The 14,421-nt window shown below is 42.1% G+C and overlaps 3 protein-coding genes across 3 annotated transcripts; 2 read left to right on the top strand and 1 right to left on the bottom strand.

The window, feature by feature from the left end:
* homezb (homeobox and leucine zipper encoding b) lies at positions 1-3,387 on the top strand. Its single transcript, XM_017433168.3, has 2 exons — positions 1-163; positions 1,670-3,387. The coding sequence occupies exon 2, from the start codon at positions 1,698-1,700 to the stop codon at positions 3,225-3,227; it is 1,530 nt and encodes a 509-aa protein (XP_017288657.1). The 5' UTR covers positions 1-163; positions 1,670-1,697; the 3' UTR covers positions 3,228-3,387.
* A 136-nt stretch (positions 3,388-3,523) lies between these two features.
* cideb (cell death inducing DFFA like effector b) lies at positions 3,524-7,153 on the bottom strand. Its single transcript, XM_017433158.3, has 5 exons — positions 7,008-7,153; positions 6,378-6,492; positions 5,543-5,701; positions 5,233-5,426; positions 3,524-4,602 (listed from the first exon to the last, which is right to left on the bottom strand). Exons 1-5 carry the CDS (start codon positions 7,031-7,033, stop codon positions 4,461-4,463), a joined length of 636 nt encoding a protein of 211 aa, XP_017288647.1. The 5' UTR covers positions 7,034-7,153; the 3' UTR covers positions 3,524-4,460.
* Positions 7,154-8,024: 871 nt separating this feature from the next.
* tinf2 (TERF1 (TRF1)-interacting nuclear factor 2) lies at positions 8,025-13,941 on the top strand. Its single transcript, XM_017433159.3, has 10 exons — positions 8,025-8,337; positions 8,569-8,771; positions 8,857-8,949; positions 10,486-10,581; positions 10,659-10,769; positions 10,906-11,029; positions 11,671-12,418; positions 12,889-12,947; positions 13,067-13,146; positions 13,472-13,941. Exons 1-10 carry the CDS (start codon positions 8,310-8,312, stop codon positions 13,589-13,591), a joined length of 1,662 nt encoding a protein of 553 aa, XP_017288648.1. The 5' UTR covers positions 8,025-8,309; the 3' UTR covers positions 13,592-13,941.
* The last annotated feature ends 480 nt before the right edge of the window (positions 13,942-14,421 follow it).

The raw sequence follows: 14,421 nt of genomic DNA, 5'->3' as shown, positions 1-14,421 counted from the left end.
TCGCTGTTACTGTTTTCTGTTTTCAGCTTACTGTTTTCTGTCAAAGTTCATCCGGAAGCTCCGAGCGGGATCGTGTTTCAGGAGGACCGGCAGTGAAAAAAGGCCACAAAATTGGACATTTTCATACAGCTGAAGGTTAAAAATCCGAACTGTAACAAACAAGGTATGTTAAAATTGTTGTCTTTTGGTACCTGCCTGCGAAATGCGAATAAAACAAGAAGATAATATTAGTTTTAGAGATCCGCTACTTTCTAATGCTAACTTAAGCTAGCGCTAATGCTAACGCTGGCGACAAAGCTAGCATTAGGTAATAAATAATTAATAACACCTGTTGTAGTTTACATCAGATTTAACTGTTATGTTCAGCTTGACGTGTTTGCATAATTATAATAGCAAAAAAAGATAACAGGCGAGGCAGTTTTCAGCTCATTTCAATGGTTTTAGCATTAAATTATGGCATAATTTAATAACGTAGCTTGCAGTAACAAATCATGATCAATGTACAGTTCGGACATATATACCAACTTTTTTCTTTGTAATTAGTCATGTTAAAAACACACCAATAACAAAGTTTCTGGGTCTTAAAATGTCTAAAAATTTGTTCAGGTCTGGATAAGTATGAGAAAAAGAAAGCAGAGGATAGATAAACAGGTTACCAGGTTCTATTACCTTCTATTTCCTAAAAAAAAAAAAAAAAAATAGATAATTACATTTGTAAAAATTGCTGAACTATAATGACTGATGTTCATAAACCAGAAGGCCTGGGAACTATTTGTACTATTTACAATGTCATCTAGGACAACGCACAACTTTAACCTTTTTACCAGACATTCATCCTCAAACTCATGTATTAATACTTAAATTATTAAAAAAACATTAATTTAGTCACATTAGCATTTTTCAGTGACAAGAATTTCTAAGACACTGATCACAAAGTACTTTGGCTACTCCACAAAACCTTTACGTGCAATATTTTTTCAAAAACTAAAAGAAAATCGAGCAGTATTTCAGGATAAATAATAATATCAAATAATACTTTTCTTGCAGTAGGAGGTAGTGGTTCATCCTCCCAAAAACTGTTCCCCCATCCAATAACTTATAGAAGTATAGATGATAAAACGGCACTAATATATAAACAAAGCACACAGGAGTAAATTTGCAGACGTTTGACGTGAAAAAATGGTTTAAAAATCAACAGAGTAATTCAGTCAGCTGAAAAACTCCTTTTTTACTAAAGTATATTTCATTTTAAAGGACACGAGTGTTTCTGCACAATAAGATGTCTGTTTTTTGATAAATAACATCTTTGTTTTAATTAGATTTAGCACCATAGTCTTCAAGACTCAACGATAGGCAGCAGATACGTTTATTCTACCGGTGTGAATTACTTGAGCTGTTTTCACACACTCCAACGAGCGTCCGTTATTTTACAACCTAAAATGGTCCCGGTTGCCTTGTTTACACATTTACATACATGTACTAAGCTCTAACCTGTAAGATATGTACTTTTTACTTTATTCAATGTACCTGCAATGCCGATGCAGTAGTGTTACGTCACATACAGACACAATAAAACACATGTGACAAGTGCTCAGATTCACAAAGTTCTCGAGTAGCGTTACTTGTTGAGATCATTTTTTACCCCAACTTTTTTGTCTATTGCGTGCAGGAGCCAGTCGTTTCCCCACTCGGCTACAATGAGACAGCTTGCTGAAGGAGGACACATCAGCCCGAGACAAAAGACACCTGATGGTGGGACTCAGTCGTCATCAGATGTCGAAATGCCTTCCAGGAGGGCGAGCACGATCTGGAACACCCCTGTGTGTCTCCCCCTGCTCTCTGAGAGTAAAAAGCTTTTGTGGGTGCACTCACGCCAGATTGACCTGCCGGCGGATTTGGTCGCAGAGCTGGACAGAGCCTTTGACAGGTTTCCGTATCTGACGCACAGACAGACCGCCGCGCTGGCCCAGCGCTGCTCCCTGCACCCAGACCAGGTGAAAGTGTGGTTCATGGCGCAGAGGCTCCAGTATGGTATCAGCTGGGACTATAAAGACATCTGTGATGTGTGGAACAAGTTCAAATCCAGCGACGAAGACGCTGAGGGAAATAGGGGCGTTCAAAACAGGATGGACGGAGAGATGCAAGGAAGCAAAAGGAAGCAGAAGGAAAAAGGAGGAGAGGAGAAGAGTCCAAAGGAGGGACGAATGACAGCGCAAAAGGTGAGCGCTAATGAGAAACTGGAGAGAAATACAAAGCCGAAGCAACCAACGAAGAAGGAAGAGCCTCGAAAAGAGGATGAAGACAAAGCCAACACTCCAAAAAAGCGAAAAACAGGGGCGGGGATGGATGAGGGGAGAAAGAAGCGAGAGAAGCAAGATAACCACAATGAGGGAGCCTCGACAGTGGAGGTGAACTCGGATAAAAGTGAGAACGAGGGTCAAGCATTCACCAAGACTATGGGAGCTGTTGTCTACAGGAGAAAAAAGAAAGCGGAGAGAGAACAAATGTCCAACCAGATGCAGACTGTCAGCGAGAACCACAATGAGCCAGATGTCCCACTGAGTGCCAGTGTTTTTGTCAAACCTCCAACCCAAACTTTAAACACCAATCCTCTGACAGAGAACCAGACAGATCCACAGCACGGGGCTGACGCTTCCTCCGCCACCTCAGTCACGACCCCCGTGAACAGCGGCTTTGAGGGGAAACCTGAAGCCTCGGCTGGTTTGCAGGAAGATCTGCACACAGAGGCACCAAACCCAGACATTGCCATCACAGACGTACAAAAACTGAAAGAGCTGACCGCCGTCACTTATAGTCTTGCTGCTGCAGACGAACCCGCCGTCCCCACTCGAAGCCGCTGCAAGACGCAGCCTCAGTTGGCCATGATGAAGATGGCGTTCCTGCACTGCCAGTACCCGGATAGCGAGCAGTACACCTGGCTGGCGGTGCTGACCGAGGTTCCCCGCCACGTTTTGGTTCAGTGGTACAGTGACATGCGCTACTCCCTCAAAAGAGCAAGGCCTCGCTGGATGACCGAGGAGCAGTACAAGCAGGCGCTGAGCAACATCAAGTACCATCAGTACGTCAGCATGCGGAAAATGTCAAAGGGGAGGCCGTATGGTAGCTACACGGCCTGGATGAGGATGCTCGAGCGGTGTAAAAGCTTAGAGGAGAAAGAAAACGAAGAAGCCTCAGAGCTGAAGACTGAATCAGCGCTTCACGCGTGAGATCGCTTCGGCCTGCCTGTTTCATCGAAGCGTTCGAGAAGACGCGGCTCTTGCGTTGTTGTTTTGTTCTTGGCGAATTTACGACCGCCCAGCAAGTTCCTTAAGGTTAACATGTTCTCGTTCGTTCGTTCTCAGTCCAGATGCTGCTTCAAATTGGAAACTTTTATTTGTGCTGGGCAAATGTTTTTTTTATTACAGTTCCAGTAAAACACTTCTGAACATGAATTGCTTTGTGATTCATTACATCAAAACATCCACGACTCACAAAATATTTGACACAATTTCAGATGCATTCATATGTTTCAAAGGGCGCTTTAATGTTTCAGAGCTGAACAGAAATAATGGCAAAGTTTGGTCTGTTTATAACAAACAAAAGCAAGAAAGAAACAGATCAAATGAGAAAATACATTAAACAGTTCAAAATATATTGCACACAAACAGGAGGAACATTAATAATATTCTGACGCTCATTCTCCTCATCCAGCTGCACAAATAAGTTTAATTTTAGTTTTAAAAGAAAATTAAAATTAGCTTTTTTTTAGCTGGTAATATTTGGAAATACTATCAAAACATTTATGGCGCACAGTTATACACAGCAGGTCTGTTTGTATGCCAGTAAATCTAGCTTTGGTCTTCAGGGGCAGAGTTTCTAAGACAAGCTGATATGTTTTATAGGCTACATCTCTGTGATTATGATTAGATTAGATTTTTCCGTCATGGTGTAGGAAAACAATCATAAAGTGTTTGTAGGAATGGGTAAACAGAGTCAGTTGATTCCAGAATAAACAACAACAGAATACATTGATGAAGAAAACTAATTTTCACCTTGTTTTGGTCAGATGTACTCAGCAACTACACAACACATCTGTAAGCGTGCCTTTCTAACACTGTAAATGAGCTGAAAATCTGAAACATTTTATGTTTGAACACCGATCCTAAAAAGGGCGTGAGTGCTGAAACTTGGAACTTGGAAAACCTCAATTTGGAGCTACTCTGACATATCTCGGATTCTTTTGATCGCTTCCCAATGATCGGCGCCTCCCCTTGAATGTGCTTCACTCCCCTGCCGCTCAAATCATACAAAAAGACCGCAGCTTTGTGCTTAAAAAAGGTGAGCAAAAGCTTAGTTTTCTAATAACTCTTTTTTACTCTGTAAGGTGCCTCGTGGTAAGAACGGACGTTAAAGATCTTGGGCTGCTCCTCTACCCCGCCGGGTTCCTTTAACCGTGTTCTTCAGTTCCAGGTGGCTGTGTACTCGGCCCTCTGTGGCTGCCACAGCTCGGTGCCTTCGATGACCCGACGGATCACCGAGGCGGAGGTGATGAGGAGGTGCCCGGCCGCCTGAAGGAGGGTGGAGGCCAGACGGAGAACTTCTCTGGAAAAACAACCAACGGAAACGTTTACGTTTACATGCGCCTGTTCCGGTAAGATTTAATGTCCAGGAGTTAAACTTTTTTTATTCACACGTTTTTACATTGAAGTAGCTTATTGTCCTTTGCATCAACCACATTTTAGTGTAAAGTCTAACATCTTAAGGAGGAAAGAAGGAAACAAAAGTCGGACTAAATTCATTATTATATGTCACTGACTGGGGCAGGTTTTTGACCCTTGTGCTCTGTCTTGAAATGCATTTTATTATAGATCTTTTCCATAACGACATACATTTAGGCTGATTTTGTTTTTAACTTAGAAACACAATAAGTTGTAAGAAAGGCAAAGCAGTGTTAAAGAAGAACAACAGGAAACCTGTTTTTTTTTCCAGATGATTCCCCACCACCCTTCCTACTTTAAATAATTTTAACAAGTTAATATTTTACTGTACTGACTAGCTATTTCCAACCTGTCATCTCTTGTCTGAAGCTTAAATTGGGATCGTTTAGACTGAACTATCGCAATCTATACAAGAAAAATATCCCAACATAATGCATCAGATTGATCCTTTCTCTGCTGTTCTTGCAGCAAAGAGCTCCGATTTAGCACCTCCGTAATGTTCGCCAGGCCTTACCTGAGGACCTTCTTGGGCCCCAGACACTGGAAGTCGGCGCTCACGGAGTACAGGCCCTGAAACGTGGCCTTCACACTCAGGGAGCCGAACACATCCATGGGACTCAGCCTGTAGAGGTCAAAGGTGACTTGAGCTATGTCCCTGCCGGTGCGAGGCTTGTTGTTGTTGCTGTTGTTCCTGAGCGCAACTGAACCCTGGGGGTTTGATGGATCACAGCAGAAACAAACCCGGACAGATGTTTCTCAAAAGGGGGGAATGAATGTGATGTTGAAAGGTACGAGGCTCCAGCCTAGGTATGGGTCAAACTTACAGCCACTGGTCTCCACGTGTGTCCAGGCTCCAGAGCCATGAGCATGACATTGTCTGGTAAAGTCATGAGGAACTCATCGGAGTCCACCTCGGTGCCGTCCTCCTCACAAACCAGACTCAGCGACACAGCAGAAAGAGAGAGCAGCAGCGCCTGGCAGACCTAGCAGTGGGAATAATACCCTTAGTTATTATCCTTACATGAACATTTGTGACCCAGTTCAACAACAGTACATTTGTGGAGCATAATTTGAGCAGATGCATCAGGGTTATAGCCACCAACCTGTGGAAGCTTCTGGTATGCACAGTTATAACAAGGAGTGAAACTGATCAGGTTCTTCAAGTTGAGAAGGGAAAAAGCCTTCAAAACCTAACAGCGCTTAAGACTGTATTCACACCTGATAGTCTGGTAGACTCGGTTCGATCGGGGACCAAAATGTCAACATTTGTTCCATTTTCAGCTGCTGTGGTTCACATTCACACTGAACTGAGTCAATCGAGCCAAACCCTTTGAGCAATGTAATCTGGCCGCCTCCTGTCCTGTAAACATCTTATCTTTGAACGAGTGTGAACTCTGCTTTAACTCACAACTTTATGTCAGCTTATCAGCAAGTGTCTATTTAGTAAAATGTCCTGCTCTAAATCATTTCAGAGCTTTTCAACTACAGGGTTTAAAACAGTGCCGCCCTTATGTCTCCATCCACTTGTTGAAAGAAGATTTTTTTTCTAACCCTCCTGAAGCCCTTTAGAGACAGAGAGAGGTAGAGAAGGCCTTGTATCTTTGGGACAATTTGACCCAAAGGCCACGGGAGAGTTAAATTCTCATTTTTGACGCTCACCCTCTCCTTCAGCTCCTCCAGGGTTCCTGCTGTGATCCCTTTTTTGGTCTCTCTTTTGTGACAGCAGACTCTGAAAGGCCTCTGTGGTGGAGACCAAACTCTCTTGGTCACAGTTCTGAGAAGAAAAAGGTCAAAAAACAAATCAAAACAGGCAATGAAATTATCGATTTTACTTTCTCCCTTAACCATTTTAGGCTTGGACCTGCAGTAACAAGAAGCGACTGATAACACGAGCAGTGGCTTTGATTACTTCACACTTGGCAATAAATGGTTTGTGGTTTATAGTTAATTGTAGACGTAGAGCAGAAAAATTGAATTTAGCTGCTATTGTTTTTATTATTTTTTATAATATATGTAAAATATACTGTTAAAACAGTCTACATATAGCTTTTTACCCTTGTCTGGATGACTTGTAAACATAATAATTGCCTCTTTGGCATTTGTGCCCCTTTTAAAGGATTGCCACCTGCCCTGTTTAACCTAAAACCTCCTGATACAACACGGTCTGTAGCTACATGCTCACTCACTGCGTTGATCTCACGTCAGTCTACAGCAAAGACCAAGTCTGGGGCCATGTTTCACCTGCTGCGATTAAAACCAACAGGAAACAAGTCAAACTTCTTCACTTACTTGAGAAATGACGACGTGGTGTCCATCCTCGTCGTTTAGCCTTCTCTTCTTGTGTTTCGTATGGTGTTTTTGGCGCAACAGAAAGTCAGAGCTCTCCCGTGTGTGTGACCCAGAAACTGGACTTTGCCTCAAACCTGGTGATAATATAGATGCACATCAGAACAGGGCAAAGTTCTTGTTGCCTGCGTATGTGACTGAGTCACACAGTGGCATAACAATCTGATAGGATGGGAGTTAATCCTAATAAAAGATGTCTGACGGTTGAGTTTTATATGAACTAATAACAGTAGCCATTTTATTGTATGTAAGGATCCATTTTTATGCCAAACTATAAGCAGTATGGACAGTAAATGACCATTATATCAAGTTAAAGTAGGGTATTTGAGAATTTTATTTCTTCAGACTACATAATAGTGACTGTTTTATGCTACCTTAAATGCTTTTAAACAGCTTTTCCTCCCTCCAGTGCTAATTATATTACCTATCATGTGATTTGTGTTAAAAAAATAGCTTATATTTCAAAGTAATGTGACCTAACCCAGCTTATACTAACATTTAGCTACATCAGCTAAAGCTAATTTAACTTGACCCAGTCAGTTTGTCACTAAAGTAAAGTCAACATAACAGCAGCACTACTTGGCACTTTTTATCATAATTATGTTTTTAAGTAATTTTTTTGGTTCCAGTATAAAAGACTCAACAGTATTAAAAAGTAACTAGTTTTGATAATATCAAAGCGCATAATTATTAGTATTTATTTAATTGTGTTCCTGGCTTGCGGCTTTTATTTTAACTTTCTAATAATTTTCTTTTTTGTTAAGCTTTTATTTTTTTTACATTAAAAACAACGCGAGCTAACCGGCCTGTGCGTCACATCCGGGTAACGAGCTTGAGTGCGTTTGTTTGATCCATCGCCGCGCCCGCCTGGGCGGAGTTTCTAGAACGACGGGGCACTTCTTATGCGCACCCGCGAAGCGCCGCCAACCCGGCACGTTCAGTGCGAGGACCGAAGCGACTTCTGTCAGTGAAGGCGGGAGGGCGAGAAGCAGCAGAAAGTTTTGGATAAACATTTGTTTAGCCTTGTCTGTAGCAGCTAAATATCCGCAGTGTTACTGCGCTGTTTCTTTTTAACGATAGCTAATCTGAAGCATCGCGGGTGCGTCTGTGAAATAGCTTTGTCCTACGTGCATCGATAGTTTAGTTTTGAAGCCGCAGTTTGCATTAGTACTCTTTGTTTGCCAAGCTAGCTAACGTGAACTTTCTGACAGCCTTTCTTTATCGGACTTTAAGTGATTCAGCGAGATGGCCACGAAAAAAACCGACGACAGTGGTAAGTGTTAAACTGGACGTCAGCAGTGGACTAAAGTTGTGTTTAACTTTGTGGCAGACTACCTGTTAATGAGCTGAATGTGTGTTTTTACAAACAGCTGAGTACATCAACGTCCTGATGGGACACTGTTGCTGTAATATCACCATGTTGTGGTCAGCAGTTTGGCTTTGAACCCTGCCTGATTTGGTTATAAGCAATATTTTGTTTGTCTGATTCTAATTTCCTGCCCAGATATCAGCCTTCCTTTTGCAGCTCTGCAGCTCCTGGCTCCTCCTCTCCGCCTGGTGTCTGCAGCAGTCTGGAAAGTGCTGAAGCAGAGGGACGTGATGCAGTATGGCGTCTTGGAGGAGTTCGTGACATCGGCCTGCGAGACCATTCCCGGGCTGCTGACCTTCCGACACCAGGGCAAGCTGACCCTGGGTCTGAGAGCACGGGTGAGTGTTGACAGCATGATCTGTGACGTGCCCCTCCTGTCTGTTTCCTAATTTACGTCATGAGCATCCACTGTCTTCCTTTCAGCTGATCTTAGAGCTGTGCCGCACACAGCCGGATGCCGAGGTGATCGCACCACATCTGGAGAGGATCCGTGCTCCTGCCACTTCTTCATCTGTGGTAATTTAGAGCCAACGTCCTGATTCACACAAAAAATGTATTTATTTATTGTCAGGGACGATTCAGTCAGAACACTGGAACAGGTTAGAGCCATAACAGCTGTCAAAAGATGGGAATTTTCAATGTTTTCCATTTTAATCATCTATGGTTAAAAAATAACCACTAAATGTGAATTTTTACTACCAAAGGTCTAAAGCATGGGTGTCTGTCCCTGGTCCATCCTGCATGTTTTCCTTGTTTCTCTGCTCCAACACACCTGATTTGAATCAATGGGTGATTAACAGGCTTCTGTAGAACATGAAGAGGTGATTTAACCTCTGAATCAGGTGTGTTGGAGCAGGGAAACAAGTAACACATGCAGGATAGTGGCCCTCCAGGACCAGGATTGGACACCCCTGGTCTAAAGCATAATTTATAATAAATGAGTGAAATCAGCAGTCATGTTTTGGTGTAAACAAAGTAATATTTGCTGTTTTCTAACTCTTTCTAACTAATTTTTTATGGAACCCCCCCCCCCAAACAATCATTTAATGATGTAGAAATTGTGTTAAAAGCATAAAATTCAAATCAAAAACATTGAAATCATGCATGTTTTGACAACTTTGTGGCTTTAAAGTAACATTACTGATGTGTTGTGTACAGGATTAATAGTCAGAAGCTAATTAGCATTTCTTGTCTCTGGTTAGGCTTTTCTTCCTCCCAATAGAGTTAATAAAAAGTGTAATACTTATTATCACAACAAACCACCACTGTCATGTATCTTAATTGGACATAAAGAAAAATCAGAATAAAACCTAAAAATGACAATGTATAAATGTATAAGATATAAATTTCAATATTAGAAATTACAGTGTCTAAGGATTTAAAACGTCCAACAATTCTACATTATCTAAAAATTTAAATTCAGTTTATTTATAAAGCACATTTAAAAACAACTGCTGTTGGCCAAAGTGCACAAAACCATAAATAGTAAAAAGATGATACCAAACACAAGAGACCATTAAAAACAAACACAAATGAAAACAAATAAAAATATCGTAGAACGTCAAATAAATTGCAATGCTTAACAAATTGTAACTTGAGCCTGTTTGTACCTAAATGTCCATTTGTGAGTCAGGCAAACAAAGGCCCTAATGAGCCTCTGTTGTTAGGAGAGTGGGTTTAATCTGCAGGTGAAACCAGCTCACAGAACATCTCAGCTTTAAAAGCTCGAACTCTCTGCTGTTAGAGTTGAGAAAGCTCCTCGGATGAGAAGCAAAACGTCTTCAGCTACAGAATAGAAGTCCAGTTGTTTGTGTTTTTTAACTCCTTTTTTTGGATTTACCATGTCCAGGATGACTGAGAAGCTACAGCAGCAATTAAAGAAATCTTGTTCTCATTTTAGCATAGCATTCAACAGGACTATCTGAACCTTTTATACCCAGGGTTTCAGTGGCAGCTAACGTTTTGTCGGAAGAAAAGAAAAACTTCTAAGTGCTCATCATACTCATTATATTTGTATTATAAACAGTCTAATATCTTTCCTTTTTCTTCCAGAAAAAAGATGTGAAAATCACGAAAACGGTCAAGAACTTCCACTGTTTTATCCACACGATGCTGACAGACCCAGCAGAGCGAGAACTCTTCTTTAAAGTGAGTATCCCTCCTCTGACGTCACGTCTTCACAGCATCAACGGTGACTCAATGTTCGGGATTTAATCCTCCGACAGGAGCAGTTTCCGGTGGACTACGGCCCAAAGTTTGATCAGGAGCTGGAGAAACTGCTGTGGGAGTTTTTGATTCGACTCGACCAGCTGCTTCCTGTTCCCAGCCTCGCTCAGGTAGCTCTCTGACACGCATTACTTGAAGCGGTTTTTGCTCTCGCTCTGATCTCATTGTTTGCAGTTTTTGTAAATGCAACACTGAAATTGCTGTGTGTGATATTATAAAAGCTCTTTGTCTGTATTTCTTTAATAGACGGTGTCGTGGCTCAGCGAATCCCCCGTCGTTTTGGAGGAGTGTGCCCAATCGGCCACTCAGCCGCAGCTTCTTAACGTCCTACTCCAGCATCAGACTTGTCTGGGTCATCTGGAGGCTGCAGGTAACAGTTTCACTAACTTAAAAATGGGGATTTCTTTTTTTTTTAAGTCTGAATAAGTGTTGAAAATAAAAGGAGATTAAAAATGTGTTTCTGTTCTTGTTTAGCAGCTTGTCTGAATAACCTTATAACATAACATTCATTCATTTATTTAAATATAATGAACCATTAAGACCATTTAACCCAATGAGAACGCTTTGCTTCCTGGTGGCCATCAAATTCATTCATTCATTCATTTATTCATTACTCCAACACACCTGATTTGAATCAGTGTCATTAACAGGCTTCTGCAGACCATGAAGAGGTGATTTAACCACTGAATCAGGTGTGTTGGAGCAGAGAAACAAGGAAAACATGCAGAATGGTGGCCCTCGAGGACCAGGATTGGACACCCCTGCTTTAAGGGATATTAAGAGCAGGATACGTTTCAGCAGTTTTATTTTCTACTTCTTTCTGAAGTGTTCTTAAAAACAAAACAAGACTGGAATCTTTGGAAATTTAAAGTCTAAAATTTTGTCCTGAAAACTTTACTGGAAACCAACTTTCTTCTGATAACCAGTGTGACAGGAAGAAAAGAAACATTTAAGTGTGAAGTCTTAAAAAGTCCAGTGATTCATCTTCTTCTTCTTTGTTTTGTTTTACAGCGTCTTTACCTCCAAACATGGGCGACTCCATCCTGGCGTCTCTCTCTCTGCTGCCATCTGGACGAGTCGCCTCAGATCATCTGCCGGGCGTCGACGAACCGTCCGGTGAGCGGTGGAACGGCTCGCAGCCGAGGGAGGCGTCGGCGTTTGTCACGCCTGTAATCGGACTCATTTTTAACGAGGACGTGCCAGTCATGATCTCCGCCAGGAAGAGGACGCAGCGAGCAGACGAGGTGATGGACGAGCGGCCGGACTCGAGCGAGAACCCCAAATTCACTTCGGTCAAACGGAGAGGAAAGGCCAACGAAGGCGGGGCGATGGAGGCGCGGGGACGGGTGGAGATCAGAACGGAGGACGACACTGAGGAGGGTGGAGCATCTGGGAGGAAGAGGCGTGCGATCGAGAGCGAGGAAGACGAAGCGGAAGGTGCCAGAGGTGAGGGGTGGAGCCAAGATCCCCTGACGGCCTGCGTGAGCAAGCACAGCGTCAGGAAGCTCCACCTGCCCGAAGACCCGTCCCTGCGCTCCGTTTACGCTTCCTGTCTGAGCGGACAACCGAGAGTCGTTGTGGAAAAACTGTCACTTGTTTCTGCTGGCAGCAGCAGCCCATCCGGAGGAGGAGGAGCAGCAGGAGGAGGAAGAGGAAGTTCTTTTTATAAGAAACAGGACAATCACAGGAGGAAGACCACAGAGTGTAAACAAACACGACTCCATGAATCATCTGAATGTCCTGGCCTGGACAACAAAGAGTAAGGGACACCAGAAAAAGAAGCAAAGTCTGCAAAAAAAACCCCAACAAACATTCAGACGATTCAGGATGCTGCTCACGCTGTAGAACTGGGTCATTTAAAAAAAAAAAAAAAAAAAAGGGGTTCTGGGTTTTCTTTTTTAAGCCTTTAATCAATTCTGTCACTGATCCGTTGTGATTTAATTAAAAATCAGTTTTATTTTCACTGTACGTCGAATAAAAACACACTTTGTGCTCGAATTATGTTTTAAATTTCAGATTAAAAGCCTTTAACAATTTTAATAGCTCTTAGTCTCACAGATACAATAAAAATCCCTCTGATTTATTTAGATTTTTATGGGTTTATCTGTCTGGCATGAAGGATTTATGCTAAAGGTTCACGTCCACCAAATAGACACCGATTCATTATTTAGGCCCGAGTATTAGGTTTGTTTTTCTGATTTTTACCAGCTGTTTGTTTCTGCCCGACAGAAATCAGCCTGTGCTATCAAGCGTGAGCAGTCCCTCCTCACAGCAGCGGCATAACTCAGGTGATTGAACGCATCAGATAACCTCCGTACGTGGTTTTCAGGAGGCGAGGAAAAGTGCGAAATGCAGAATTTTTTGAAAAAAAGTGCACGGGTTTAACTTTGTGTGCCTCTGTGTTTAGAGACGACGGCTGTTCGAGGAGACGGCGACGAGTACGTGGCAGATTCTGAGGACGAGGGGACGAAGAACTTCAAAGGCAGGGTATGTACGCCCCAAACGTGAGGAGCAACGTTTCCATGGAAACGATGGACTCTTTAAAATTAACAAAAAACTGATCAGACGAAGACCTGGGCTGCAATAAATCATGTCGGTTGATTTTGTTAACATCTTGTCAAGTCATTTATGTGCTGTTAACTGATGGTAACTTCTTATTTTGTTTAAAAAAGTGTTTTTTTAAATAATTTGACTGTGGCAGCCGTTTTGAATGAGTTGTAGATGTCAAGTTAAAAAAACTAAGCTGAGTTTTTACCCTCGCACTCACTCGTCTTTTTGTTTTTTGTTTTCTGACCGACTCTGTCGCCCCCAGCTGTTCGTGAAGCGCTACTACAAGACGAAACACGGCACATATGTTCCCACCCTGAGGGAGTTCTGGAAACCCGGCGTGACCCGAAGACACATGCTGTCTGCTGGCAGCAAGCGCAGGTGAACTAAGGGACCTTTCAGCGCCGTGTCAGCTGTCAGGAAGACCGATTTTAATGCGCTTTGACTTCAACCACACCGTGTTGGTTTTTGTTTTTAAATGTCGTGTACAAAACAAACGCAGCAGCTTACAGTGACATCATTCGGGCTGATTTAAACATGAATATTTAGATTATTATGGAAAACCGACCCGCAGATGAAGCTGTAACTGATTATGAACACTTACATTAATTGGGTTTAGTTACTTTTATTTATATATATAAGCATGTCCCTGATCTTTTCTGTGCCACCATTTACAGCACACAATATGTATTGTTTCTGTCATCCTTAACTATTAAAGTTTTTGACTCTTACTGATTTTATTCTCTTTACAATAATTGTGACCGTATTACCCAACAGTCTGATTTACAACGAGAAGTTGGGCGTGCTTCACACAAAACCTGGCTTTAAACAAACATTATCTTTTGTGTTTTCATTGATTTGATGCAGCTCGACCCGTCAGTTGTAATCATATTTCTTTATTTCACCATCTCTTTTCTAAAAGTGTGTAAAAACGACACGTTTCCCCAAATATAAATCGTCACCCTATTTGGAAAATGCTGGTCGTTCCGAGCACGCAGCAGCAAAGACTTTTGATTTAGGAACAGCCATTTTAGAAATGAGTTCAGTGGCTGCGTGACACGTTAATAAAACTTAAATATCAGCATCACAAAGCACTGCTTTCATCGCAGCAAATTAAAGACTAATATTCCAAAAGTGTCAGGCCTTCCTGCTCTGCATTTATCAGTTCAACATTCTGTCTTTGATGCCCATTTAGACATAAAATGACGCAAAGAT

This window comes from Kryptolebias marmoratus, linkage group LG7 (assembly GCF_001649575.2).
Source record: "Kryptolebias marmoratus isolate JLee-2015 linkage group LG7, ASM164957v2, whole genome shotgun sequence".
NCBI lineage: Eukaryota > Metazoa > Chordata > Actinopteri > Cyprinodontiformes > Rivulidae > Kryptolebias > Kryptolebias marmoratus.
This window is presented reverse-complemented; position numbering and strand designations above follow the sequence as displayed.

Excerpts from the sequence above, each read along its gene's own strand:
- tinf2 (XM_017433159.3), top strand. The coding sequence starts at position 8,310 with ATGGCCACGAAAAAAACCGACGACAGTG. Across the intron at positions 10,582-10,658 it reads AGCGAGAACTCTTCTTTAAA|GAGCAGTTTCCGGTGGACTA; the intron begins GTGAGTATCCCT and ends ATCCTCCGACAG. Across the intron at positions 13,147-13,471 it reads CGAAGAACTTCAAAGGCAGG|CTGTTCGTGAAGCGCTACTA; the intron begins GTATGTACGCCC and ends TGTCGCCCCCAG.
- cideb (XM_017433158.3), bottom strand. The coding sequence starts at position 7,033 with ATGGACACCACGTCGTCATTTCTCAA. Across the intron at positions 5,702-6,377 it reads TGGAGGAGCTGAAGGAGAGG|GTCTGCCAGGCGCTGCTGCT; the intron begins GTGAGCGTCAAA and ends TCCCACTGCTAG. Across the intron at positions 4,603-5,232 it reads GGGCCCAAGAAGGTCCTCAG|AGAAGTTCTCCGTCTGGCCT; the intron begins GTAAGGCCTGGC and ends TTGTTTTTCCAG.
- homezb (XM_017433168.3), top strand. The coding sequence starts at position 1,698 with ATGAGACAGCTTGCTGAAGGAGGACACATCAGCCCGAGACAAAAGACA.